At 38.4% G+C, this 27,850-nt stretch overlaps 1 protein-coding gene and 1 long non-coding RNA gene across 2 annotated transcripts in view; both read left to right on the forward strand.

The window, feature by feature from the left end:
* The window catches only part of cdh16 (cadherin 16, KSP-cadherin), a 30,695-nt gene extending 18,010 nt beyond the window's left edge, over positions 1–12,685 (forward strand). Inside the window, exons 12-18 of the mRNA XM_023265031.3 lie at positions 2,482–2,673; positions 6,964–7,205; positions 7,282–7,412; positions 7,603–7,842; positions 10,763–10,879; positions 11,653–11,769; positions 11,932–12,685. Coding sequence (XP_023120799.2) covers positions 2,482–2,673; positions 6,964–7,205; positions 7,282–7,412; positions 7,603–7,842; positions 10,763–10,879; positions 11,653–11,769; positions 11,932–12,032 — 1,140 coding nt within the window. The 3' untranslated portion in view covers positions 12,033–12,685. The remainder of the gene's footprint in view (positions 1–2,481; positions 2,674–6,963; positions 7,206–7,281; positions 7,413–7,602; positions 7,843–10,762; positions 10,880–11,652; positions 11,770–11,931) is intronic.
* The window catches only part of LOC129349150 (uncharacterized), a 61,169-nt gene that overhangs the window by 25,049 nt on the left and 8,270 nt on the right, over positions 1–27,850 (forward strand). The window contains exon 2 of the long non-coding RNA XR_008602035.1: positions 14,745–14,810. This is a non-coding gene — a long non-coding RNA (uncharacterized LOC129349150). The remainder of the gene's footprint in view (positions 1–14,744; positions 14,811–27,850) is intronic.

The raw sequence follows: 27,850 nt of genomic DNA on the forward strand, positions 1-27,850 counted from the left end.
GTGAATGCGCTCTGCAGGTCACTGATCTAATTTTCCTGGCGGGGAACGAGATGTGGTCGCTAATCTCAGGCTTATAGTGATGGCACCATGTTATTGGAGGAGTTTTATTCAGTTCTTTGTACTCTAAGTGGACAGTGTTTTTAGAGTTTGATCTGATAAAGCTTTCTTTGGAGACTAGTTTCCACTCATTTATTTATAACTAAAGCCACATCATGATGACAGAGGGCTATCCAGTACCCTTAAGATGTTAAAAATTACATGCGAGCCAGTGTTATCTGAGCCAACATAATTTCATAAAAATATCTCTATTTGCTAGTTCTTTATTTTACCACCTTATGAGGAGGAATCCACTTCCTGTTTCCTGACATCTCTGTAGTACTAGCTGCCTTAATTATGATAATTAATTGCTTTAATTTTCCATTACATACTCATTTCCATTTCATTTGCAATACTGAAAATATCTTCGGGAGCTTCCTCCAATATCTGTTGGTATCTTGTTGAGCAACACATCATTAATTCTGCAGTCAGAGCCCCAGCATGAAACAGGACAGCGGTTTCCCTGGTTTTGGCATAGCCACTGGTGTGAACCAAACAGAAATAGGCTAAACATAGGCAGTTGCAGAAAATCCCTTCACTTCCACCCACATGTCCTGCATAATAAAGGAGGAAAGAAAAGCCGGGAGGCTGGGAGTTATGTGGGAGAGCCATCATGCTGTGATAATGGGGAACCAGTTCTATAGTTGTTCTCGCTGTCAGACCATAGTGACGCTGAAAGACATTACAAGCTGTGAAGGAACGTTTTATTTTGAGCGAGAAGAGAAGGCTCTGCTTTGAAATTTGACAGTGGAAATTGGCTTGTGGAGCTTCAGCACGAATGTCTACTCCAATTATAGGAGACAGAATTCAGACCTAATAAAATACTGTGCAGTATATTTTTTTAAATATAACATCTTCCATCATGGTATTCTTTACATTTTAGCCTCGGCTACACTTTTTAATCATGTTTTTTTTTTTTTTTCAATTGTTGCTTAATGCTCTTTTTCAAGTTGGTAAAAGCAAATGCACACTTGTTCAGATAACACTACCACACACACACACAGACACACACACACAGAGGTGGAAAATGCTCTTGAGCAGGTCACGCCTGAGCAGTGCAGCTTTTTCCATGGCAATGCGAAGCCAGCGCTATAGTGGGGTGATGTGGGAGGTGAGTGGTGACGGGACTGGGTTCAGCGACCCTGTGGATGGGGCAGCCAGATCACAGGCACGGCTGCTTCACCAGAGGACATCTGCGAGTGGCAGATTAAACGGCTGTCTAAACACACAGAGGCCTGCGAATAAAGGTCGGTTAACACCAGGAGGGCAAGAAGGGGCAAATGTACGCTCACACGCATCGTCTCAACAGAAAATTGGACAGTCAGTCATCTGTGACTTTTATTGGCCACCACAAAAATTACAACGCCAACAGCTTTCTGACAACACTTAAGGCGGCCGGGTGCTAAAATACATATTTAATGTCATTATTTAATATTTAATACACCTGTTAATGCAGCAGCAGTTGAGAATAGTACATTGATTCAAACAAATGACCCTGACTTTGTGGGTCAGTATATAATATTGAGGGACTTTTGAAGTCCATGGGATATATCTTGCATACATTTTTATTTAAAAAAAAATAAATAAAATAATGTCTTTATGTTCATTATGATCATGTCTTTACAAATACAAAATAAATAACTTTCAATTTCAATTTTACTCAATTGTATATATAATATTTTAGAAGAATCTTTCTGTAAAAATGCCATGTGGTGTTTGGTTATAGGTGGCCATGTTGATTTTAGGCCTGAAAACAGCAAAAATGTCAACTATGTTACCTGTCAGCTATGTTACAAAAAGTCCCTCAATTATATATTGACCCCTGTAACTCAGTAACAGACATATTAAAGCAATCTTTGCTTTAAACATAAGAAAATAATGTTATCAAGTATATTTTCAGGGATGTTTCAAAATGTTGTTGTCATTATTGTGCACAATATCCAGTCAGTTGCTATGAACAAAGCAGTGTTTGATGAGCAGCATTCTAAGTAGTAATAATACAATTTTGTCATTTGCTTCATCGGGTCATAATGAATTTCTTCAATTGTTTTCCCATGAAGATGCCTCATAAAATAAATCTAATCTAAATAACAGTAATTTTACACCTTATTTCTTTAACCAGAACGATTTGCATGTTTATTGCACCTTCTTTTGTACATTGTTTTCTTTATCCTTCTTGAATGTAACACGTGTGACCTACTTTCTGTCTATCTCATATTTTTTCACTTTTTATGGTGTGAACGTTTTCCCTGAAGAGAGTCCAGTCAGTGAAAATCTGTTAAAAATAGCACAGGCTACGTCTTAGACTTTGACGTAGGAAAGCCTTGTCAATAAATAAATGGTTTCTGCTCAGTAATCATTCATTTTCTGTCTCCTCCCCATCAGTACGGGCCCTTTCACATCCCAGAGGACGCTCCGGCGGGCACCACAGTAACAGCTGTGCTGGCAGGGGATGCAGATGTTCGGGGTGGAGACAGCTGGCAGGTGGACTACCGTTTAGAGTCTGGAAACGAGGAGGAGGTCTTCACATTGGTGACGGACAAACAGACCAATGAGGTCTCGCTTGTGCTCTCAAAGGTGAACAACACAAAACATCCTGCAACCTCCTGTGCACACATATTTGACTACCAAAAGTTCAGATTAAACCGATAAGTTAATTGTTTTCTTTGTCCTGTTTAGACTATGAGAGTGCAAACAGACCTCTCCTCTCAGGGGCACAAATAATAATGCCAAGGACAATTTTTGGCATGATGCCGTGTGTCTGTCCTTGGGGATGTGTGCAGTGCTAAGAGCTCATTCAGTAGCTGACTGTGTCAAAATAGCAGCCACATAAAGTATTTTATGGGGCACGATTTTAATAACACAGTGGGCACGTGTGGGATAAGAAAGGTCAGAAAGGAATATTCCAATACGTCAATACTTCATGCCTCAAATAGAATAAGAGTCCTGATGACAATGGGATGTTTTAGCCCAATAATCTCTCGTGTCCCCAGGGCGCATCACCCTTCGCCTGCTTCCTATAATCCAGCAGGGTGTTTATGGATGCATGTGAGAATGAGTGCGAGTCAGTGTGGGTTTGTGTGCGTCTACTTTAGTGGTCGGCTCTCCGTAAAGTGGGCTGGGCAAGAGACACTCCATTATTTCTAACCTCTCTGTGGGAGTTGATGAATGCGATTGAACCGCTGAGTTGCTCCTCTGAGATAAAGCACGAGATGTCCAAAAGCTAAAAATGGATCTTGCTGCATTATTTCACATTAACACAGGAGGACCTCCGATTTTTAGAAGTGAGAAGATTAAACTCTTGTCTCTTTGAGTAGGTGTGCTTAAAGCTCTTGTATTGACCTCACTAACTAACTCTAGAAGGAATACTCTTGTCTATTTAGCCTATTTGAGTTAAAACGAAAGCTACAATCTTTCACAAGTAAAGCCCCAGTGGATTAAAAAGCACTTGAGCAAATCCTTTAATTCATGGAGTTACAGTGTGAGGTCAACACCCCAAGGCAGACGTTTCATTATTAGAAATCACACACTGCTCACAGCTCCATTGAATAATTAGATTGTATGAGCAGACACTAATGGTAGTTTACCACACAGGCTAGAAACCGCTGATTGAGGCAAATACAGAATGACCTAGGCGAGCTGAGAGGAATCTAATCAGTGTGGAAGCACTGTAACATTAGACATTACACCCAGTGTAAAACCATTTTGTGAAAGAAACATTCAATTTGCAGTTAATGTGAAAGTGGGCTTGTAAGAGTGAAATGTTAAATCTCAGGTCTCATTATTTTGCGAATTTAGGTGGAACTCATTTCCATGAACTTGCTGAAGAGAATAAAGAATCTAGAAATATAGAAAATTTAATACAACATTCAAAGACCAATGTTCTTTAATGGTCTTCAGATGGAGCGTATGCAGAAAAATATGTCTCATGCAATGGTAATACAGTTCTTTAAAGTAGCCACAGTAAAGATAGATAGATAGATTTACTAACATTTTTATTTTTCAGTAATGTCTCGTAATTATATCTTATTGCTTTCGTACTGGGCTCTGCATGTCACATATCATTTTGTTTTCTGAAGAATATCTGGTTAAAGAATTCCCTTCTGGGTTAATCATGTCCAACTTATGTTATCTTATCCCATCTTATCTTATCCTATCTTATCTTATCTTATCTTATCTTATCTTATCTTATCTTATCTTATCATCTTATCTTATCATCTTATCTTATCATCTTATCTTATCTTATCTTATCTTATCTTATCTTATCTTATCTTATCTTATCTTATCTTATCTTATCATCTTATCTTATCATCTTATCTTATCATCTTATCTTATCTTATCTTATCTTATCTTATCTTATCTTATCTTATCTTATCTTATCTTATCTTATCTTATCTTATCTTATCTTATCTTATCTTATCTTATCTTATCTTATCTTATCTTATCTTATCTTACACTATACAGTACTGTTCAAAAATTTGGAGTCACTTAGAAATGTCCTTATTTTTGAAAGAAAAGCTGTTTTTTCTCAATAAAGATAACATTAAATTAATCAGAAATACAGTCTAGACATCGTTAATGTGGTAAATGACTATTCTAGCTGGAAACAGCTGATTATTAATGGAATATCTCCATAGAGGTACAGAGGAACATTTCCAGCAACCATCACTCCTGAGTTCTAATGCTACATTGTGTTAGTTAATGGTGTTGAAAGGCTCATTGATGATTAGAAAACCCTTGTGCATTTATGTTAGCACATGAATAAAAGTGTGAGTTTTCATAGAAAACATGAAATTACCTGGGTGACCCCAAACTTTTGAACGGTAGTGCCAGTGCTAGATGTGACAAATCCATAGAAATCCTCACACAGTTCTGCAGGGGAAAAAAAGTCTGAAACCCACCGCCAGCTACCCGCAGCACCAAACTGCAAATGTGTAAAGTTATGACTGGAGAATTTAGCAGTGATAGACACAAGCAGCACACAAATACAACAATGCAAAAGAGTGTTACAGTAGTGAATAGGCACATGTATGCTAACAAAGCTCACAGAGTGAGGCTTTTTCTACAGTTATTACCGTGCTAAATACAATACTGAGTGTGATTGTGAGCATACAAATGCAAATAAGACGACAATCAGATACTTTTCAGGACTGTATCTGGTTATCTGTTTCAGATACACATTGTTGCGGTGTTTGAATATTAGCTATCACTCTAGCAGTGAAGCTGAGGTTGATGATTAGGTTGATAATGACACTTTGCCGATACTTAACGCACACATTATACACATAGTAATAGTGTCATCATGTGAGGTTTTTGAGTAATATACTGGTTCATGTAGCTGACTATAGCCTTCGGAGAGTTCATGCACATCTTCTGATGCACACTGAGCAGTTTGATGCGTCACTTCCAGTCAGCAGCAGTACTCATCCATCCTCCAAGGTTTGCGTTTCTTTCTCCCTGGCAACAGAGACACGATCAGCCTGAGCAGCATGTTGTCAGGCGATGCCAGCTTAATAATGTCTTGTTTTATGTCAAGACAGAACACGTTTAAGGGTAAAACCTGACATCAGATGTGAGCTTTGGGGCACGATTCTGAAGGTTACATTAAAATAATCAAATTTGTTTGAAGCTGAGATTGAATAACAGGATTCCTTATTTCTTCAGCTGGATTCTTTTGCCTCTAAAACATGTGGAATCTGTAAGTACGTGACAAGTATTTAAATCCCTGACTGCACTGTAAACTATAAAACCACAGTTAATCTTTCCATACCCAAGCTATGAAACTACATTTCTAATCCGTCAAACAAAGTCAGCAGGTCACAGTTACTATTTTTAGTGTCCAGATTACGGTAATCCTACCACTTGATATCTGCCACTTTCTATTTTGCTGCAAACATTGGAACCCAAATATAGTACATAATGATCACACCAGGGAAGAAATAAAGGTGTTAAGATTTTTGGATACACTCAATTGTCTAGATGTGATATTTTTATCATGTTTTGAATCAAGAATTTACATATTTAATAGCCTATAATTTCAACATCTGTGTACTCTATATCAATGCATCCAGCTTACATGGGGGTATTTATTGCATTTCCACGTGGTACTTATGGCATCATGGAAAATGTTTCATTAGTGACAGAGCAAATCAACTGGTTGTTCTCAATGTCTGGATCATATTAGAAATACAGCAATACTGCCAGTAAATCCGGTTTCCTTGGAAGATAAGCAGACAAAGCACAAGGGACTGTACTGTGTCTTTTTCCTACTGGCAAGAAAAACATTTTTTTTTGACTGTATGGTAGTGTTCTTAGAATTTGTCTACATTCCTTCCAGTTTTTACAATTACTGTTTATCTGAAACAGTTTTTGATTAATGATTAAGATAAATAATCTATTTAAGGACCAGCTTACCCAAATTTTTTTTTAAAAAAGGCAAACAAACAAAAAACAGAATTTCTCTTTTAACTTAGATGTATCTGGATTGCTTGTAGATTGCTTGGTGCTTTCAAAACACTGAAGAAGGCAAAGTTTCATTACTCATACCCTGGTTACTGTGAACTGTCCAGCGTGCTGTTGTATAGAAAGTTCTATTCAACATAGTGTAGTGTAATATAGTATAGTATAGTATAGTATAGTATTGTACAGGACAGTACAGTACAGTATAGCACTCTTCTATGTTCATTTTATTGGTGTCTTTAAATGTCTACAAAATTATCCCAACATTTGCAAATGATATTCCTAGTTATGTTGAAGTGGTCCACACATTGCTTTTTACAAATTATATTGCATGTAATTGATAACTCATCGTTTACAACTTCAGCAAAGCTCATGATATATTTACTGTTGCTGAATGTGTTTTCACAGGTATTGGACTTTGAGCGTGAGAGTGAATATATCCTGGTGCTTAGCGCCCAGAATCCTGTTGCTCTGGTGCGCGGCCGATATGGACCAGCATCCACAGCAACGGTCTCTATTTATGTCGACGATGTAAACGAGGGTCCGATCCTGTCTCAGACCCATTATGAGGTGACGGTCAGAGAGGGGGAGGAACCAGGAAGAGTTATTGCCACCATTCGAGGTTACGACCCTGATTCTCACCCAATAAGGTAACCAGTTCAGGCAGGCAGGACCGTGTGGCATCACGTTTCTGATTTTACAGTTATGTGTTATCTTTTCATGCAGATATTCTCTTCAAGGGGACACCAAGAAATACTTCTCGATAGGGAAGTATTCCGGTGAACTGAAGACTGTGCAGGCCTTGGACAGAGAGGAAAACAGCACATACACCATGGAGGTCATTGCAGTGGATGGACGTAAGATCATTCCCATCAGTATTAACATCACACAGCTGTTTGTTTAGAGGTAGACTCTGTGTATGTTCAGTTAGTCCATAATATAGCACACAGCAGTTGTGATTTTTGAGTTACTTGCTAATGAGAAGAAACACCAAAGAATTATCATTTTTATTGGGCACCTGTTCCACATTTCTTGTGTTCATCTTAGGAAACTCTTCCTTATCTGCATCCACCCTGGTGACAGTCCAAATCCTGGATGTGAATGATAACAGCCCAGTGCTGGTCGGAGATTACTCCTGGAAGTACCTGTGCACGCCTCGCTGGGAGGACCAAGCTCTGGTGCTGGCATCACGGGACAGTGATGGACCACAGCATGGAGGACGGCTCAATTTCTCCCTCCGTAGTGACGCCACGGTTCGACGTAACTGGAAGCTAACGCCTATTAATGGTGAGGTGAATGCATGCAAGGAGAACCCAGTCAACCCACAGCACACAATAAAAGCTCTATGATTCAGAGAGACGAGAAAAAATAAGAAAACAGTGTGAGAAGCTCAGCTGAACCAATTTTCTAGTAAATTTGAGAGGTTTAACTAGCTGAAATTAGAAACAGACTGTCATTATCATGATGTTCTTATCAGTTATCTGGTTCGCTACCGCTCATGTAAGCTTCAGACTGAAGGCACACTTTTCATGTCAAATATTTTTTTAATTGCCTTAACATAGATAGATTTATACATTATCCTGTAGTTTGAGAAGGTTTAAGATATGTGAATATTGTGTCTTTTTGTATGGTCCTGCTACATTACTAAGCTGTTCTGATTAATGTGCAGAGGAGGGAAGTTAATTTACTGGACACGACAGGTTGTTGCCATCCAGTCACAAGGTCATACAGTTTGATATTACTGGGAAATGGATTTCTAAATGCAGCCAGTGGACATCAAGTTTGCCACAGTGTTCTAAATGTTTTGAGTCATTTTGACTTTATATGAATTAAAAAAGGCTGTTCATGAGTACAGATAGTCAAAGAAACTGAGTGATCTGTCCCTGAACATGTGCAAATCACCCTGTGCTGTTCTTCCTGCATAATTTCACCTGCCCTATCTGGGATGGAAGATATAATGTAATTATGTTTTTTTTCTCCCACAGTTGTAAATTGGTAGTGTTGGGCTTATTTAACGCCAACTATTTACAGCTATGACGTCTGTCATTAAGTGATTCAAACAGCTCAGCCGCTTCTCTCTCAGGTTTTTTTTTTCATCTTGCTCTTTCACTCCCCTGTTCCTGTTGGTATTGATTGAGCCCAGCTGTAATTATATCTTCTGTGTAATTTCTTTGGCGTCACCACTGGTTTCCTGCCAGCTAATGGGGGCTAAAAGAGGAATCTCCCAGAATGCTTTGCACCTGGTCACAGGCAGTGATGGTTATACCAATAAAGGTGCACTTGTGCCAGTGTAATTGTGCTGCTGAGGTGCACAATTCGCGTGACACAAACACAACCTGTTATGAAAAGAACACGTGTGTGAGTGTGTCTGCCAGCATGCGTACGTGTGTGTGCGCGCGTGTATGTGTGTGTGTGTTTATCGTCATCATTCATCTCAAACCTTTCAGGGATGTGATTGGCAGTTCTTTTCAATGCAGAAATCAGTTTATGAGGTGGCATGCTCTTATTCCAATTACATCCACTCTTAATGACTGTTCATAGAAGCGAGGGAAGGAATATGTTACATTCCCGTCTGCCTGTAACACATTTACTGACACTTTCATGTAAAAATTCTTTTTTTGGCACCATAGCCATCCAAAATAGTTCTGGTTAAGTGCGTAGTCACACATCCAATCTACAAAATGTCACACCAGAAGTAAAACGGTGCAGGCAGAGGATAAATACGTGAACATTACCGGCCTCTACAGACGGGCTACACAGCCCATGTTTCCCTGACTGACAAATGGAACATGAAGGGGAATGATGGTACAGTGCAAGCGCAGACTTGAAGGCCCCCAGATAAGGGTTCAAACAGCTTGATAAAACGCTGCTCTTTACAGGATGGGGTTTTTACATCATGCAGCCTGGCTTGTATTTAAGGCTGATTTACAGAGATAAGATAAAAAGTGATGAGCTCCAGACCACTTCATACGCAGCCCGTCAGCCTCTCTCATGCAGTGTGCTGTGCAGTTATGAAATTGTATGAATGTATATTTGCTTGATTTTTGTTCCATTGTTTGTAGAAGTTGTTGTAAGACTGTTTCTGATGACCTTTTCATAGTTTTGTACCAGTGTTGCTACTGTCTGCTACAGGATGTAACAAACTGGGTCAATATATAATTGAGGGACTTTTGAGGTCCATGGGATATATCTTGCATACATTTTTATTAAAGGTGAAAAAAAGAATGTTTTGTTTTATGTTCGTTCTGATCATGTCTTTATAAATTCCATAAATATTTATTAAGGAAACAATCACTTATTACTAAAAAATAACTGGATATCACTAAAATGTCAACTAAATAACCGTTCAAATTTAATGACAACCACCTTCTAATTAGTTAAACAATAATAAAATGACTTTATTCAAAGATTGTTTTGATTGTGTTTTTTTTTTTTTTTTTTAGAGATAATCATTTTGGCAATTTATCAAATTTTATATGGAAAATAACAAATTGTATCTGTGTCCGAGAAATCACTTTCAACCAAGTTACCCATTATAAAAACACCTCTCAAGGAAGTGTGTTAATTCCAGATCACATGACCTGCTCCACATGATGTCATTTCCTCCTGAAGAAAAGACTGGCCAGACTCCAAGGCTTTCTGAGTTATTTAATATAAAGTAGTGTGAGAGTCAAGTGTGGATTTATTGCATGTCAACAGGTTTACTACAATATCTTTAGAAATAACTTTCAATTTCAATTTTACTCAATTGTATATATAATATTTAGAAGAATCATCCTGTAGAAATGCCACGTGGTGTTTGGTTATAGGTGGCCATGTTGATTTTAGGCCTGAAAACTGCAAAAATGTAATCTGTGATACCTGTCAACCATGTTGCAAAAAGTCCCGCAATTATATATTGACCCAACTATTCTGCATAATCTCCTACCTTTTTCACAGTTGATTTTTCAAAATCTGTAATTTGCTGAATACAAATAATGAAAACATTGTTGCTACTATTGTGTATATATTTCTCAATCCATCAAATACAAGTGTCAAGCAGCACACATTTGCTGTTGTAATAAGGTTTCACACGGAGCTTTGGTGGTGAAGAAATGTAATCAATCAAACAATGACAAGAGCACACTTGATCACCTTTACCTCATCATTCATGCCACAGGGAAAATGTCTCTTTTGTAATTCTGTCACAACAATGTTTGTCCTTCAGATACTCACACCAACCTGTCCTTAAACATCCCATACCTGGCCCCTGAGGTCTACACTGTGCCCTTCACCATCTCTGACAGCAGCTCTCCTCCCAGGAGCACCTTCATAAACTTGCCAGGTAATGCTGACACTGACGCTGATGAGCTAAAGTGAGCGCAGGGAGGTTATGGGACGAGAGCGTCGGAACAATCAATAGAGATCAACCCCCATGTGCCAGCTTGTCCTAGCTCTGCTCGTGTTTATTAATGATGCAACGGGGCTTTACAAATGATTTTTCCAGGCTTGTGATTACACAGCTCTCTTAAGACTTTGTTCTGGCCAATACAACGGTGCTGACACCTTATGTATATAACACAAAAGGACACAGAACTTCTTGTGCACGTGTTGGAATATGTTACATGGCGAAGACAATGAGGGGATTAGGTACACAGAGGGTTGTCCACTGATCTGTTTCAGAATTAAATCAGTGAGGCACCTTTTACAAAGCTCTCATGTGAAGCATATGTGAAAATGACATTTTGTATCATTTCCTGCTATACAAGTTTAAGTTTTTATACATGAAATAGTACAAATATAGACATACGATGTGTACAGTATATGCAGGAAAACGGTAATGTCTAAAACTTAACACTGAACAGAATTATTCATTGACCTGCTCAACATGCAGTAGTTATAACATTAGTTATGGGCACTGGAGTGTTTTTGGTTGGAGCAATATTTTTTGTGATTATAAAATTCCCAAACCATGTATCAGTGAAAAATGTAACATGATTTCTTTCACTGAGTTGTATTTCCTGTTAGGCAGAACTACAATGGCGTGTGATGCTAAAATCCCATGATCTATGAGTTGTTGTTGTTTTGTTTTGCTATTTTCCTCCCTTGTTGTGACAGTGACGGTGTGTCCCTGCAACGTCAGAGGAAATTGCAAAATGGCTGCCAAGCAGCTGCAGGGAATGCCGACGATTCAGTCTGCTGTGGGCATTTTACTTGGCACATTTGCAGTCATAGGTAAGCAGAGAAGCTGATGAAGCAGACTGAGTGTATAACGTGAGAATACATTATATCATCTGTTCATCTATGTATCTGGTATCATCTTTTCACTATATTTGACAGACAAATAAACAATAATAGAGCAATGTTATAGAATGTTGTGTTTATGTTTCATTCCAGGAAGCATCCTCATTGTTATATTTGTGAGACTGTCCTACCAGAACCCCGAACGGCCGAGCAAATCCAACCAGGAGAGGGTTCCCTTGAAGATTTCAATCTGATCGTGATGCTACTCTGCTTGCAATGCTGCTTTCAGGGCACTGAATTCATTTATTCACCATGAATGTCTAAAAGTGTATGTTGCAGTTATCAAATCAAATTCAGATGTACACAAGATGTATTTTAACTCAGTCTCGTATGTTGAGCACTTAGACTTGTGCCTAATGTTAGCTTACGTATTGCTGTTGAGCTGTTACTTTGTTCAGAATGGTCCCTATTTACTATAATATAATGAGGGCCATGGTATGGAAAAACATGTTAAATTGTGAAGAAGTTGTTATACTCTATGAAAAAATAACAATTTTAAAAGAACATGTCCAAATTTTTGAGAAAAGGGTAATAAGTTGTAACATTTTAAAAAGTGACTTCGTTCTTGTATATTTACAATTTCCTTCTTGAAATATTTTTTTCTCTAACTTTTTTGTTGTAATTTACACTGCACATACCTGTTATTCATTTATGTTAAGCACAGCTGGTCACTGAGTTTGGAACCTGTTTCTTTAAATTGTAATTATGATTAGCTGTTACACAAAGATTGTTGGAAAACAGAAATCACATGAAATATGCCCATGATTGTTGAGATGTGTTTTTATGTAACTGAACATATGAATAGAATTAAAGCATGTTAAAAGCACCACATAGCTATACGATTCAACGTGGCTTCAAATCCTCATATATTTTCATTTGTTCTATTCATTCTATTGAATTATGACTGTTTATAAATTGGTGTAGAGCCGCTTATAGCTGTGGGCCATTGTGACCTGCTATCTTCCACATTATAAACCAAAACACGTCTAATCTAATGAGACAGCCAGAACTTGTCCTGTGTTTGTAACTGCATTAGCAGCGTGCTCCAGTCTCTGTGATTAAGGCTTTACAAATGCTGACCCTGACAGCCTAACAGGCAAGCAAAGCTATATTCAGACCAAAGTGTTGCTATGAATAGCTCAACAACTGAAGGTCCACTGAATGACATTCATCTAGCACTGTCCGAAGAAATAATCACCTCCCACTTACAAACTGAATACGTGCTACATGCTCATCCATTTAGCTGCTGTCTCAGTGCTGTAATTAAGTTTAGATAATTGTTCATGCTCATCTGTGAGGAGGAAAACGGGGCCATCGGTGATGTAATTCAAAACTCCTTGATAAGGTTTTTGCAGTTAGATACAGATCATTTTTGTCACCAGCTGTTTGCTTTAGCATCATTTAATGATGACTTTAACTTGAGCTAAATACTAACTTTGCCACTTCCCCAAAGTCCCTTTCTGGTCATTGATTAAACCCATAATAACTGAACCATTTATATCTTAAAATGGCTTAGATGCAACTCAGCACCTTTGCATCCTTTGGAGTATGTGGTTCAATCCCTGCCTCTCTCTCCACCCACCCTTCTCCATTCGCTGCAGCTCAGGCACACCAGTTCACCTACAACTCTGCTCAGACACTATGAAATTTTTCTACATTCCAGAATGGCAACTTGTACTATCAGAGTAATTCTGTCATGCATGCCCAAACTGGATACTTACGGCTATTGATATGTGAAACCCCACCCCAAAAAAATGGGATTTGTTCCATGGGATTATGTAGAAAACCTAGCTATTTGAATCAGTGTTTTAGACCAAGGTGAAGGTGGAAATGCTCAGCCATAGTAATAATTTTTTTCACTCATGATGTGTCTCCTAGCATATCAAAAACAGCATATGGTCATGCTCAAAGACCCCATCTGGTAAAAATAGACATATTTTTTACCAGATGGGGTCTTCAGTGATGCTAAATCCAGCCAAAACTTACAAAGTTATGTCTTTTTCTTAGCAGATATGCTTGTCAAAATAGCTAAAGAACAGGTGTTATTAATAACATTAACAGAATTCCATTCAGCTGATGCAGTGAGTCACAGTGTGACAAAGAGCCAACATGCACAATAAAAGGACCCTGAAACTGGAGCAGCTTCACAGAATTCAGCCATTCATTATATTATTTTACACCCGACCCCACTGAATGGAGGCATCTACAGTATATTAATGTTATCACCTATAAAAACAAGAATGTTTAGGTGCACTTAATGTCTTATCATAGATGAACCAAAATGTGGTCGTATTTTTGTTTTCTAACTTGTAGCACAGTCCGAAGCACCAGACTGAAGAAACACAGGTAGAAAAGGATGATGAAGTTCAGATTTACACAGTCCAAGGCTCACCTGTGTGAAGGTTTGCGGCCTTATTTTTTAGCTCCCAGACCTGAGTTAGCAGGTTATTGTGGAGTAAACAAGGAAATTTTTGGGTGCTTGTCTTCTTTACTGTTCCCACAGGCGTGAAATCGGGGGAAAAAAAACAACAATAAAGGAGCAACAAGCCAAATCTAAATGGCAAATCTAAAAAAAAAAAACTATTTACATACTCCCATCACAAATACATGTGCATGAAGATTGGATGCTCACTCAACTGGGCATTTTCAATGTGCACTGACTCACCAAATATACAGACAAAGCTGCTGATAGCCCACGCACACACTGCCCATTTATATTAGGCTATTTATAACGCTGGATAACTGTTCCAATCAAAGCAAGCTCCAAGTAGAAGTAAAAGTACACTGAAAAGCACCCAGAGGGAGATGAGGGAGCGGTGGGGAAGGGATTATCTTGTGACATGGGGTCAAACGTTATTTGGGAGGTAATGAGCCTCTAACTATAGCCTTGATGTGTTCTCCAACAGATCTCCCGAAGACAGGGATGGCTCAGCTGGCGGACTTGGGGTGCAAGGCTACGGAGACAAGTGGGGGTGAGATTTCCAATCACTTTTAGTACGTTGGGAAATGACAGATAATGCACCACATATGGACGGAAGCTCAGGGACAGGAACAGCGGAGCACCGGCCGGTTTTCCCCAAGAGGCCGGCCGGTTTTCCATTGCTCAGTTACTGACACAGACGAGTGTTTTTCCTAATCCCTCCTCCCTCTGGTCTGAGTTTCCCCACAGCTCGGGCTATTTTAAGCTTGTTTTAAGATTGCGTTGTTTTACTTTGGCTCCAAACTTGACAGTTTTCCCATCTGTAGCTGTTAAAGACTCGTTGTGTATCAGTACTGCTGCAAGTCATTTCTGAATCGTCTATTATTGTGAATGTGACATATAGCCCTTCCCACAGCCTCAAAATAACAATTTTTCCCACTGAATCTCATTGAACCATTGAAGATTCTGTAATAATATTTTATATTAACAAGAAGTTCCACGTGATGAGCTCACAAATCCCCACCACAGCTCCCCTCAGTTCTACAGTGAATTTAAACACCTTTCAGCTTATTGTTGGGGCTTCTAGCCTGAAGCTTCACTGTTTTGGTTCACTCTCATCAGCATCATTTTGCCCTGCAGTAGAAGATAGTGTACAATGAAAAACCTCTAAAAAGCCAATACCAGCACCAAAAGATAAACAGACAAACTTAGAGGGTGTCTGGAGGAGAATTTAGCTGTTAATGTTTACCTCAGGGGTTGGTGGAGGCCAAAAATTGAGCTAAAAGAAGAGTAAATATTGGACTCACATCTTTGTCAACATGTTTGTAGACAAAGACCAACTGAAGTTTGTTTCACAAGCAATGTGAAGTAATGCTAACCTGCTCCTTTGTAGATTCAATCAGTTTGTGTGTCACCATCTCTTGTGGATTTGATGAGAATTTCAACATGAATTCCAATTTGTATTTTTTGGTACACAGGCCTACTCAGACATCTTGATGAGCTACCAGTTTATTGTTTATGTGAGTGATTTGTCGTATCTGCATACACCACTGAGATGTGGAGATCAGATGTATATACAGTGCTCATTTGCATTTTGATTGCATTGATTCGCTGCAAACTGAACTCAAAGTAAACACCTCATTTCTTCCCACTGATTGGATTGTATTCAAAGCATTACAGGTTTTCATTTTAATAGCAGTAGAATCAGTTCTCCCACCAACAAAGGTAAGGAGCATGTAGAACATTTCCATCCTCCTGATATTGTTCTAATGGAAACTCTTAAAGGTCAAAAACATCAGTGTTCTTTCTTTGAAATGACCCAAAGAAAGGCTGCAATAATTGGCCTGCTAAGTGTGGGAATAAAGTTGCTGTTAGTTGTTTCAGTATTCTCTGCTCTTTCAGTTAATTATGTTTGACTAATATAAATTGCCTGCAATTACTGGCAGTTGAGTAAGGTCAGAGGCTGTTAGGGTTTTCCATTTACACAATAAATCGATTCACTGTCAGGAACGGTGCTGCGTGGCAGTGACACAATTCACTGGTGTGTTATGTTGCATCACTGTGACTGATGTGCTCCAGCTGTCCACTTTTACAGTAACCCCACTTTAACAGTTGATTTGGCACAAACATTGAGACTCACTCTGGGGCTTGAACAGAACGACACGCTTCTTTGCAGCGGACCGCATGTTACCGCCTTCCTTCTCCTTTAAAACTGGGTTGAGTGGAGTTGACCTGCGATTGCAGGCGGCTGCAAGGCTGTCTTGTTTCACATAACACTGTCACTGGCAGCGTGAGAAGCTGTTAATCCTGTTTGCTTCAGCTCTGCTCTGGCAGTGGTGGAATGGAAATTAATGCACTTGCTTAAATACTGTTCTAATGTATAAATTTGAGGTAATTATGACTGTCGTGAGGTAATTCTGTCGACTAACTGTCGTGCCGCTTTGTACATTTTTGTAAAGCTATTTGTATTGCAGTTTTTACTAGTTATTGCATTGGGAGTTTCCATACAAAACAAATGTGGATGTTATCTGATGCACTGTTTTCAAAGCACTATCTTCCAGTAACATGTGCAAAGTTGACTTTATTGGCAATACAACCCATCTTCATTCTTTTTAGCACACTGGTGCGGCAGGATTTTTGGTCTAGTATGGCCAGTAGGGTGAGTAATGTTAACAAAATTTGGAAACATATTGCTGCTGCCTTTTTGACTCATTCCTAATTGCATTTCATTGGCTTATCATTTTGTCTTCTGTGGCATTTCTGCTTTTACTTGACATTGTAAGGAGACAGTAAACACAAGGAGAAGAATGGGTAGGCCGTGACAAATCTTCTGGTTTTAGGATATGTCTGTAGTAATTTAGCATTTAGCCTTATCGCATATTTATCACTTGTTTTTGCACTGGCTGAAGTTATAGCTTTGGGGTGACAGTGCATAAAATAGAAGAAATTACATCCATCTTCTCCACCTGCAACAGTAAAATGCTAAATTCACATTTATATAATCAGTGATGATAACCTTCAAATATAATATACCATGTTGTTGTGCTTTTAACATGAGTTACATTTCAATACAAGACTTGTTCTTGAACTCATTTGCTCTCTCATTGCAAGTGTGCAGCCAAACTTTTTCACCTCTTCTATTAAGTTTAGTGCAACATCTAAATAAAGAGAATATTTTTTTTGTGTGTATAAAGGGCACATTATATAATCTAAATGTTTGCTGAAAAAAGACTTAAACAGCAACTCTCTTAGTTCTGTCTTCTGTTTTGTATTATTTATTTATTTCCATAATTTGATGTTCTGGACAAGAAAACAGTTTAAGCTGCCTGTCACATGAAATGGACATTTGACAGAGTATGTGCGTCACTCTTGCTATTTATGGCATTTCAGAGTCTATAATCACTCTTACATTTCAGTCTATCAAGACAGGAAGCTGGAAATCAACAATTTGATTCAGGAAGCAGCTGGAATACGCACATGAACGCAAACCAGACTCCATCACATTGCACTGTGTGAGTGTTGCCCTCGCCCTCTAATGTGGACATTTATCTTAAAAGCACTGCAAGGTGGAGGAGCAGAACAGTCAGGTATTACAAAGTGAAGACAGGTTATTCATGCATTGCTGGCTTTCTTGAAGTCAAACATAGGTTCATAAATGAGAGTTTTAGTTTTAAAATATATTTAGGCAAACCAATTTGATGATTTTTTCACAAGATTTTCTGTTTGTTATATCTTTTTATGTATTCAAACATGGCATGCATTTAGGAACAAGGTATTACTACATGCATAATTCAGCACCGTTAGACACCACTGTGCAAACATCCTTTCCCTCTGCCTCCCCTCACTCATACCCTAGGCTGCATGTTAACTAAATGCATTTATTTAATTAGCACAAATCCCCAGCAACAGTCTCTCTCAGACAGTTGACACAACATGTCCACAGAGCAACAGACACATCACTAACAAATGACTACAGAAAGCAAATATGTAATTCCATATTTCTTTGGGAATCATATACTTTACCATACAGGATTATGAACAAAAAGAAGCTTAAAGGATAAGGCTGGCAATATTTTACAAATCTATATTTAAATCTACAAATAAATCCCATGAAAAGACAGAAAACAATGTTGCAGTCTGTCTCGTGTTTTCTGGCTTCTCTGCTGTGAAAGCCAGAAAGCCTCCGCCCAAGCTACAAATATATATTTCATTTTTAAATAGGCTCAATGATTTCCAAAAACAGATGGGCACTGTCATTTTTAGTAAATATTACAAAAGTGCTCTTGTCTGGGACTATTTTGGGGTTCAGATTTAAAGTGGCAGTTGGTGTTTACAGCAGAAAGGCATATTTGTAATGTGTAATCTGGCCAACAATGGAGAATTATGGGACTTTTGTTACACATATGGTACTTGGGGTCAGTTCATTTTAGCATCTATTAACAAAAACAAAAATGTCATGAGGATTACCATTTAGGTTAATGAATACAACATAATTCATTAAAGTGTAGGGAAATAGAAAAACACATTACGTAATATTGCCTCAACATATTCCATGTGGTACTCTTGAAAATGCCATGTGAGGGTGAGATAGGGGCACTGAGTAAAGTGTGCTGCACAGCTAGAGAGAGCCAGGAAAGGGAGGACTCAAAAGGTTCACATGAGGCATCAGGACACAGGGTGCTGACTGAAATAATGTCCAAGAGGTGCTGCTGAAAGCATCATGAAAACTCAGCACATGTGCATGTTATTCTAGGCAGCTGTGAGGAAAAAAATGGCAAGACATGTTGCAGGAGGGTGAATTAATCTGACATGAGGTAAAGAAAGAAAGCAAACAAAGGAGTTTAAACCCAAATTTAGCTTTTTGTTTTAATGTCACTGTCTTCCTTAATTCTTTTAAAGCGTATTTGCTTCTCTTTTATCACCTAGCAACCTGTTTCTATGGTTACAAAAAAGGCTTTTGTGTTTCTTTTCACTTGAGAAAGACTGTACAGCGCTCCACTTTAGACTTTAACTGTACTTGCTGCGGAATAATCAGCAGCATTTATGAGGACAACACATATGCAAAGTGCATTCACTCAAATTCAGTATTTCATACTTGTCTTTCCATTTTAATGTATAGATTAAATGCCTATTAGTGTATGAAGTGCTTTAAATTAACCCCACCTCAACCTGATGCAACATTAAAGTAAGGCTTACACAATGATCGCTAATAATTCTAATACAATGTACAATGTCAAAATAGAGTAGAAGAATTATAACTAATAATATGGAGTGAAGCCTCCATGTTTGTGTGTTTTGCTGTGTCCCCAGTCTACTGAAATAAAGGCTTTTTATTTTTCAAAGCAACCTTGAGTGCCGAGACCTGGATTTTCAATGACATTATTAATCCTTTCTGTGAGCATAAGTGGTTTGAGGGACATAGTGCTTCTGTCACTTTCCTATTTCATAATGTATGATGTATAATAATAATTAGTCATAAAAACTATTCTACTTGGTTTAGATAATATAATTCTCATTGCATAATTAAGATTCTCTTTTTAATTCTTTCATTTCATATTTATGTTATTCACTTATTGCATATACCTGTTGCTAAGTTATACTTTTAAATAGATAAAACTTATAATGGAGTATTTACAGTATAGTGTTGCTGCTCACAACAAAGTAAATGATTTGAATATTTATATATCACAATACAAGAGGTACAAAACAACCCATTTAGTTGCCAAAATAGACATAGCATACAATCAGATCGCTTAAAAGTTGAGATTTAATTTTCAATAATTTGATCTTAAGGTGGGAATAATCATCATTTAAAAATTAGGGCTCATCAGTTTTTTGTTTTTTTTTTAATTTTTGGGTTTTCTTTTACATTTTTATATCTAAAGAGGAAAAAAGACCACAGATCTTTATCTACTGGTAAGTGACCGCAGCAAATTAGCCTCAAATAATGGCATGAAAATGCTCCAATCATTTGTTTCCTCCCAGACTCAGTCATCCCACACACATCGTTTACAGGCACTGACACATCTCCATCTTGGCAAAGACATTTGCATGATTACACGCCTCAGACTCGACACAGAAATAGAAATGATGACCAACGAGTTGCTGAATGGTTAAAATAATCATTTAATGAGCAACAGACACTCACGTTGCTGTTCCAGCATTTGGATGGGCCGAGGCTGAAGCGTAACAAAGCTGCAGTCTTGAGAAGATTGTAAGAAACCCACAGACACAGACTCAGCTGCAGACACACACACACACACACACACACAGTCCACCTACACATCTTTGTTCGCTGAATGTGGCCTCTGCCATCAGTCATGAACTGAAGCTTGAGTGGGATGAGACCTACTGTCCTTGTGTGGGCAAACTTGCTCTGAACTATTTTCAGCAAAATACACAAGCGAAAGAGTTAGAAGGAGAGGAAGACGAGAAAAGGTTGGTGAGGAGTAGTAACACACTCTGTTTCCACTGGAAGTCATAAAGCCTTTTGACCTTCTTCTCAGAGTTTCTTTTAATGTGAAGTGCACAAGGCTGATAGATGCACATCTCCCAGAAGAGTTAGACTTTTAGCAGTTTCAATTGAAACCATCCAGAAACAGCTGACGGCATCACAATTCCACTTATTCACGTTTACATATTGTCGATAGTTTCACTGTTTGATTTTCACTTTACATTTTCACTCTGTGATTATTCGGCAGATTTGTTGGAGGATCTCAAGCTGTTAAGATCATTGAACCCTTAGTTTTACCTTCTTCTAGATTTTATCTTTTTGAAAAATGGACATCATCAAGGAATTTTCAAATTGTTTATCCAAATACATCCCTTCATTTCTCTCCAGATGCACAAATCTCACCAAAGACATGTTTAATTTTGCCCAAACCTTACAAAAAAAGGTTACCTATCTAATTCCTGTTTGACATTTAGAACATTTATATCCATGAACCTAATCTGTGCTTCATCTCTCTTTGTATTGATCCTGCATTCATCTAAAGTATTGTGCTTTCCAAATCTTTTCTCATAGCTCTCCTATGATGCTCGCAGCTTTTCAGAACACCTGAATAAGTAAAACTGTGACGCACTGAGGCTCTCACAGAGAAAGATGGGAGTGAGCATTTAACTAGTTTAGCAAAGGACAATGAAATGTGACCTGTATTGGTCAAATAAAGCCACAGTTATGGACCTTTTCTATTTTTACAGCTCTGCTCTGTAACAATAGCTTCTGTCATGTGACAACTGTAACAGTGCCAATCACCATTTCACAATAGTGGACATGCTTATCTGTCATCAGAAGAGAGCTCCATAAACACTAAGTAGATGGAAAGAATCTGAGGGCAAGAATCATCAAGCCGTTAACTCAGCAGCTGTTAGGCGGTTTGTTTCTGTGAGGGCTGCAGGCCGGCCAGCGCTGTGGGCTCGCTGATTACCGTCTTCACTCCACGGTGCTTTCCAGCATCAGGCCGAGGGCTTGGCACACATGTGACCTATTGAACGGTGACTGGAAAGCTTTGCAAGTGGTGCTGTCAACACCAGGACATAAATAAAGCTAAAGATAGGGTGATGTGGCTTCGGTCGAGGTTTCTGGTCAGCCAAATGCTTTTTATAGAAACACTCTAATTTATAAAAGGGTAAGAAGGACTATTTTTGACCCGTTGGACTTGGGGGATAGAGATCTTGGAAACTTGTGACACTTCTGGGCGCATGACTGACCCCTCTGACTTGAATGTGTCAGTGGTAGTTGGTTGTGGGAGTTGCAGCAGATAGCAGATGCGGCAGGGATCAAACTGGCCAGAGGCCTGTGATGTTTTTGGAAACAATCCAGAGGGACAGACAGAGAGATGATCACATGGGTCTATCCCAGTCAGACCTGTTAACTTATCAGATTGTTCTTTAATGCAGCTGTCTGGAAAAGAATTTCAATGAAGCATGGATCTGTCTGCTCCACTTTAATTAAAATCCAGTGTGTTTGTTCTTAGACAAACCAAGAACTGCATCATAGACTTTTTCCGTGATCATTTTCTTGTTATAGTTCACTGTTAAGAAAGACAGCCAATTTTGTGGCCAATTTTTGAGATGATCTCCCTCATCTACAATATTTGTAATATTGTAGTGCTGTCTGCCAATTAAAAAATGTGCCTTTACCCATATTAGTTTACTGTTCAGCTCTATGAGCAGAAATATCAGTCAAATAGTCCACAATTGAAATAGCTGAAGAGCTATTGAATAGTTTGCCACAGAATTCAGTGCTGATATTTTCAAAGTCCCTAGACTCTGATCATCCTCTTTTCCTCAAGCATCACTACTATTTCACTTTCCAGTGAAATAGAGTCACAAAAACAGCATAAATCCTGCTATTGTAACCACCAGCCCTTCCTTCCAGTAGGTTGACATCAGATTTGCCACAGATGTTTAAAGTCACTGTGCTGACTTCTGATGTAGCACCATCCTCAGGTACAAGTGTTACCTTGCTCAATACTTGGTTTTACTATGAGATATTTGCAAAACTAGCATGCATGCTAACAGCAGAATTCAGCTTAAGGCACTGGTTGGGTTGGGTTAAAAAAGCCAAGATTGCCTAGAGTTAGTTAAGAATGTCAAGATTGCCGAGGCTTAGGTTTAAAATTAAGAGATTTTCTTGAGTTACATGAAAAATGCTGAAATTGCTGAGAGTTGGGTAAAGAATTTCAAGTTCGAGTAAAAATGCTGAGGTTGTTCAGAGTTGCATAAAGAGTGTCGAGATTGCTTAAGGTTGAGTTAAAAATGTGGAGATTGTTGGTTTAAGATGGTCAAAATTGTCTAAGTTTACTGTTGAATGACAAGATTCTTTGAGTTAGTGTTATGAGTTTGTGTGGTGTCTTGCCCAATTTTGGTGGCCATATGTTTGTGAGGGGACTTTTTAATTCATGAGTGACCACAGTGAAGGAAATAATGCTTAAAACACATTGATCAGTTCACTTGAGTTTTGTGTCTTGTATTTTTGGCCATTTCAAACTTATGTGGCTTTGTGACTGCAAATTTGTGTTGTTTTGCTGTTTTTCCATATGTGTCTATGTGATCAGTGTTGGGACACTGGTTGATTAGGCTGAGTGGCTACAGCTGCTGCATCCGACGCACCTGCTGGAGTGATTGGTGACACTCCTTTAAAAGACAGACTCTCGAGCTGTTCAGATGGGCTCCGACTTCACAGAACTGCACATCATATTTCTCTGTTCGTTTGAGAGCGGGTGTCAAATAGCTCTCTTGTGAGAAACAAAGCCCCTTTGAATTGTGTTTACACCCTAAGCACATTTATTTCACCCTCCCCTCCTTTTTGTTTGGTTTTGTTTATTATAATTCTTCCAGCCATTTTTGCTGGCTTAGTGGGTGATAGAGGCAATCTACCTCTATCACCTTTCCGAACCCATTTTGTGACCTTTTGTTTGGTTTATTTGTGTTGGGGTTCTTTGTTTTGTTACGGTTTTCCTTTTGATACTTTAATAAAGTTTGGGGTTCTGGGTATTTTCCTGGGGTCCCGCTTGGGAAACGTAACATTAGTAACACTGTTACTTGCTCAATACTAGAGATTGTTAAGATTGTTTAGAGTTAGGCTAAGACTATCAAGATTGCATAATGTTAGCATAAAAATGTTGAGATCTTTTGACTTACAGTAGGTCAAGAAGGTTGAAATTGTTTTGGGTCAGGACAAGACTGTTGAAATTGATTAGACTTTGGGTAAGAATGTCAAAATTGCTCAGACTTATGTAAAGACCGTGAAGATTGCTGAGGTGAATGTGAGAATGTTGAGGTTGATTAAGGTCATGTTAAGAGTGTCAGGATTGCTTAGGGTTAGCAAAAAGGTTAGCCAATCAGCCTTCGTAAACTGACAAAACAAAATTCACTTGATTGGCCTTTGTACAGCCTCACAGAGCTGACCTAATGATAAACTGTCATTACACCAAGAAGATGTCATTATATGTTATGTCATCTTGATGAAGCGCCATAAATACTGTCTGCAACAGGGCTAAAAACCATTCCTCTAAAATGTGTCACATTCAGCATTGGAAATTGATTTGGTCTGTAGTGATGCACACCAATAAAGCAAAAAACACAAAATGTCTAGCCAATTTTAGCTCGTGTTTGTTATAATAATGGCTGTCTATGACTGCTGGTTTATATTAACTCTCCTCTGTATTGACTGAAATAGCTCCGGATATAAATTTCTGATTCTCAGGTCTATGGGGATTGGTTTTGTGTATCTACTCAGCCGGCCAAATGTCTCTGACATTGATTTTAAACAGAGGTGTATGAAATAAATAGGGGTTGACTGAGCCCTGATGCAGCTCTGGCTGTGTGTGTTGCTATAGACACTGTGCAAACACAGGGTTGTGGATTGACTCAAGGGGATCATGAGGGTCACTGAGTAAAGTCGGTTCCCCGAAGACCGTGTAGGTGTCTGTCGCACACTCAGTAAGTCATGGCTCAATGCTGGGTAACCCCACACTAACAAGATCAGATGTCAGGGGGCAGGGTGTGACTGTCATACCTCACATACTGAGTGTTATGTCTCCATAAACACTTACTGTAGGTAGACCAAGTCACTGAGACATAATGATAAAATTATATACCAAGGTAGAAGTAAAATAACAGATATTTTCTGAAAAACTTCCATGGATTAAAACATTTTCGGTATTAAAGTTTATACCCAACTAATTGGATAACACATCCTGACCTCTCTACCCTGACGGCAAAACTCTGTTGTCTTTAATTATCATAACAGACCACCAACACAGTACCCAGGAGAGGGAACCTCATCTCTTCTTCTACAGTGATTCATAATCCACTCAGTGAACCAAGGCCACTGCCCTACAACCTTAATATTTTTGGTGTATATATACAACCCATAAAAGGTGTATATTGTTTGGCAAGTTGTTATGGTTATATCTTAAACCTGACCCTGAACCTGTGCCAAGGCCAAACATCAGCACCCAGGAAAGACAGGTGATGTGTGTGTCTGTGGCCGGTTAGGATGGAATAAGTTGAACATCGCTGAGTGTCCACATAAAATAGACCCAAGGCTAAATAAAGCTCACTAATGAATACAGAAGCACACACGTGTCACTGAGGAGGAGGAGGGGTCTTCAGGGGAAAGAAGCGTTAGATATTTTTGTAGTATGGTTTTATTTTCTGACAGGGTGAGGGTGATGGATCACTGGCTCATAGACAAGTAGGGGAGATATGAGCCGGCCAAGCGTTTGTGTTGTGTTACATGTGCTGTTTGTATCCATGGCAACTGCACCATGACCATGTCCTCTGATTGCCAGATAGAGTCGCTGCCCTTGACAATATTGAGAAACTTAAAATGATTTAGGAGTGGAGCATCCCGTGACTCAGTCTGTGTAGATGGTGACACTTTGACAGCCATGAGATCAGAAGGTTAGAAACTGTTTTTTGGTTTAGACAAAGTAGTTACTCCGGTTTAGTAGAATGTGTGGTTTGAGCTTTTGCAGCTTCATGGCTGCCAAGCATAGATCAAATTAATTTATCAACAAAATAATATTATGTAAGAATGAAATCAGATTATGAAACTTGCTCTACAGCAATTGAACACTGCTGAGAGATTCACAAGAGAAACATGAAACACAGATTGGGAAAAAATCAAAGCAGCCTTCCGTCTCTGTTGCGAGCTAAGCTTCAGAAACCTTGGAAACCACACTTCCCACTGTGCGTCTTATGTTTACCCCACTCTGTCCACTTCTGTGAAGCTACAGAGCTGGGGGAGCTCTGCTGGAATGTAATTAATTTACTCAAGTACTATACTTAGTTCCAATTCTGAGGTATCTGTGCTATAAATTTTTACTTTATGCTGTAGTATGTCTAATCCACCTCATCACATGAAGGCAATATTACACTTTTTATTTCATTGCATTTATTCATCAGCTATATTTACTTGGGACTTTACAGATTCATGCATTGCTAAAGTAATACACTCGGCAGTATATGTAAAATTTAGCTCCTTCTGCAACAAGCTGCAGCATAAAATGCTGCTTACACATTAATGCATCCGTGATAATAATCCAATAACACTTAGATAAAGACACAACACTGGCAGGAGACATTTTTCCGCATGAGTACTTTTACTTTTGATACTTCAAGTACATTTTGGTACTATTTACTTTTATTTAAATGGTATTATGACTGCTTTAAAGACCTTTACTAGGATTGAGATATTTTTACATTCGAGTCAGTCGTTAGCATTTTTCTTTTCCTCAGCGAAACTCCTCTAAAAGCACAAAAGATTTGCTGATGACTACTAAATTGATTTTTGACATGTACAATAAGAAGAGTATCCATTTAAAGGAATAAACCAACCATGATTTTTAGAGGCAGGCTTCATCCATGTATGCGGAATATGTATCAGTTACCTTATTTTTCATTTATTTTGTTAAATACTTAAGTGGTAAATGGCTGGACATGTTTGGTACTGATACTGAAAACAATAGCGCAAGATGATAAATTACGTTTAGGAATCATAGGCACTAATTCACACATTTCTCTGTATTCTTTTTATGTCCTAAATATGTATATCTCTCTGCTATCCTCTTAGGAACTGAGTTTATTCTTTTGTTTAGAGTGCAACTTTTCTCTATTGCTTGTTTGTCCCGCAGGTTTGTATTTCACAATGTTGCTCAAATGTTGCTGTGTCTGGGAAAAATCACTACAGCAAGTAAGTAGATATCCTGATGCTAAAAATACATGTGACTGACTCTATTTCTGAGGCCTGACTACTAATATCTTATTACACGGCACATCGATTGTGGCTGAGGATGATGTGCCCGCTCAGGTATTCTGAGTCTCAATAAAGCTCACTGATGCTGTTTTGGAGGGATTATTTGAGAATATGTGTTAAATATACTTCACACAGACACATTTTCATTATTTATTTATTAACCTGAGAAAAGAATTTTTCCACAGCCATCAGATGGAAATGAAACCAGGCAGGGTCATATAACTTCTTGATTGAGACTCTTGCACAGTGGCAAGGAGGACAGACAAAGGCAAGGTCAAGTGTTATTGATAGAGATACAGAAAAACAAAGATGTGTTTCTGCTGTAGTCAGCCATTATCAGCACATCATTTATTTTCCACAATAATCTATGTCCATGCATTGTCATGTTCCCTGTTATGTTTTTTGTTTCTTTTTCCCCTCAAAAAAATCTGGTACTACAACACAATTCAGTTCTCTTTGTATTTCATACAAAAAGACAGTAAATGCTGCCACCTACAGGATGATCAGCACAAGCTGACCACAGTATGTAGAGCACAAACAAAAAAATCAATGAACAATGTGAAAATGTAATTAAAATACAAAAAAAAGAAAAGAAATGCCAGATTGTCAGCATAGAAAAACATAAATTCATCACAAAAGTGTTGATACACACCATTTTATTTCAATGTTATGAGCATAAATAATGTGTCATTTTGATTAGGGCACATGTAAAAATCTAGTTCCTTGTGTTAAATTTGGGCATAGTTTTAAGAGGGAAAAAGCAGACTTCAGAGTGATATATATTGTCTTTTTTATTTAACCTCAGGAAGATGTTGTTAGATGATAAA

This window comes from Amphiprion ocellaris, chromosome 1 (assembly GCF_022539595.1).
Source record: "Amphiprion ocellaris isolate individual 3 ecotype Okinawa chromosome 1, ASM2253959v1, whole genome shotgun sequence".
Lineage (NCBI taxonomy): Eukaryota > Metazoa > Chordata > Actinopteri > Pomacentridae > Amphiprion > Amphiprion ocellaris.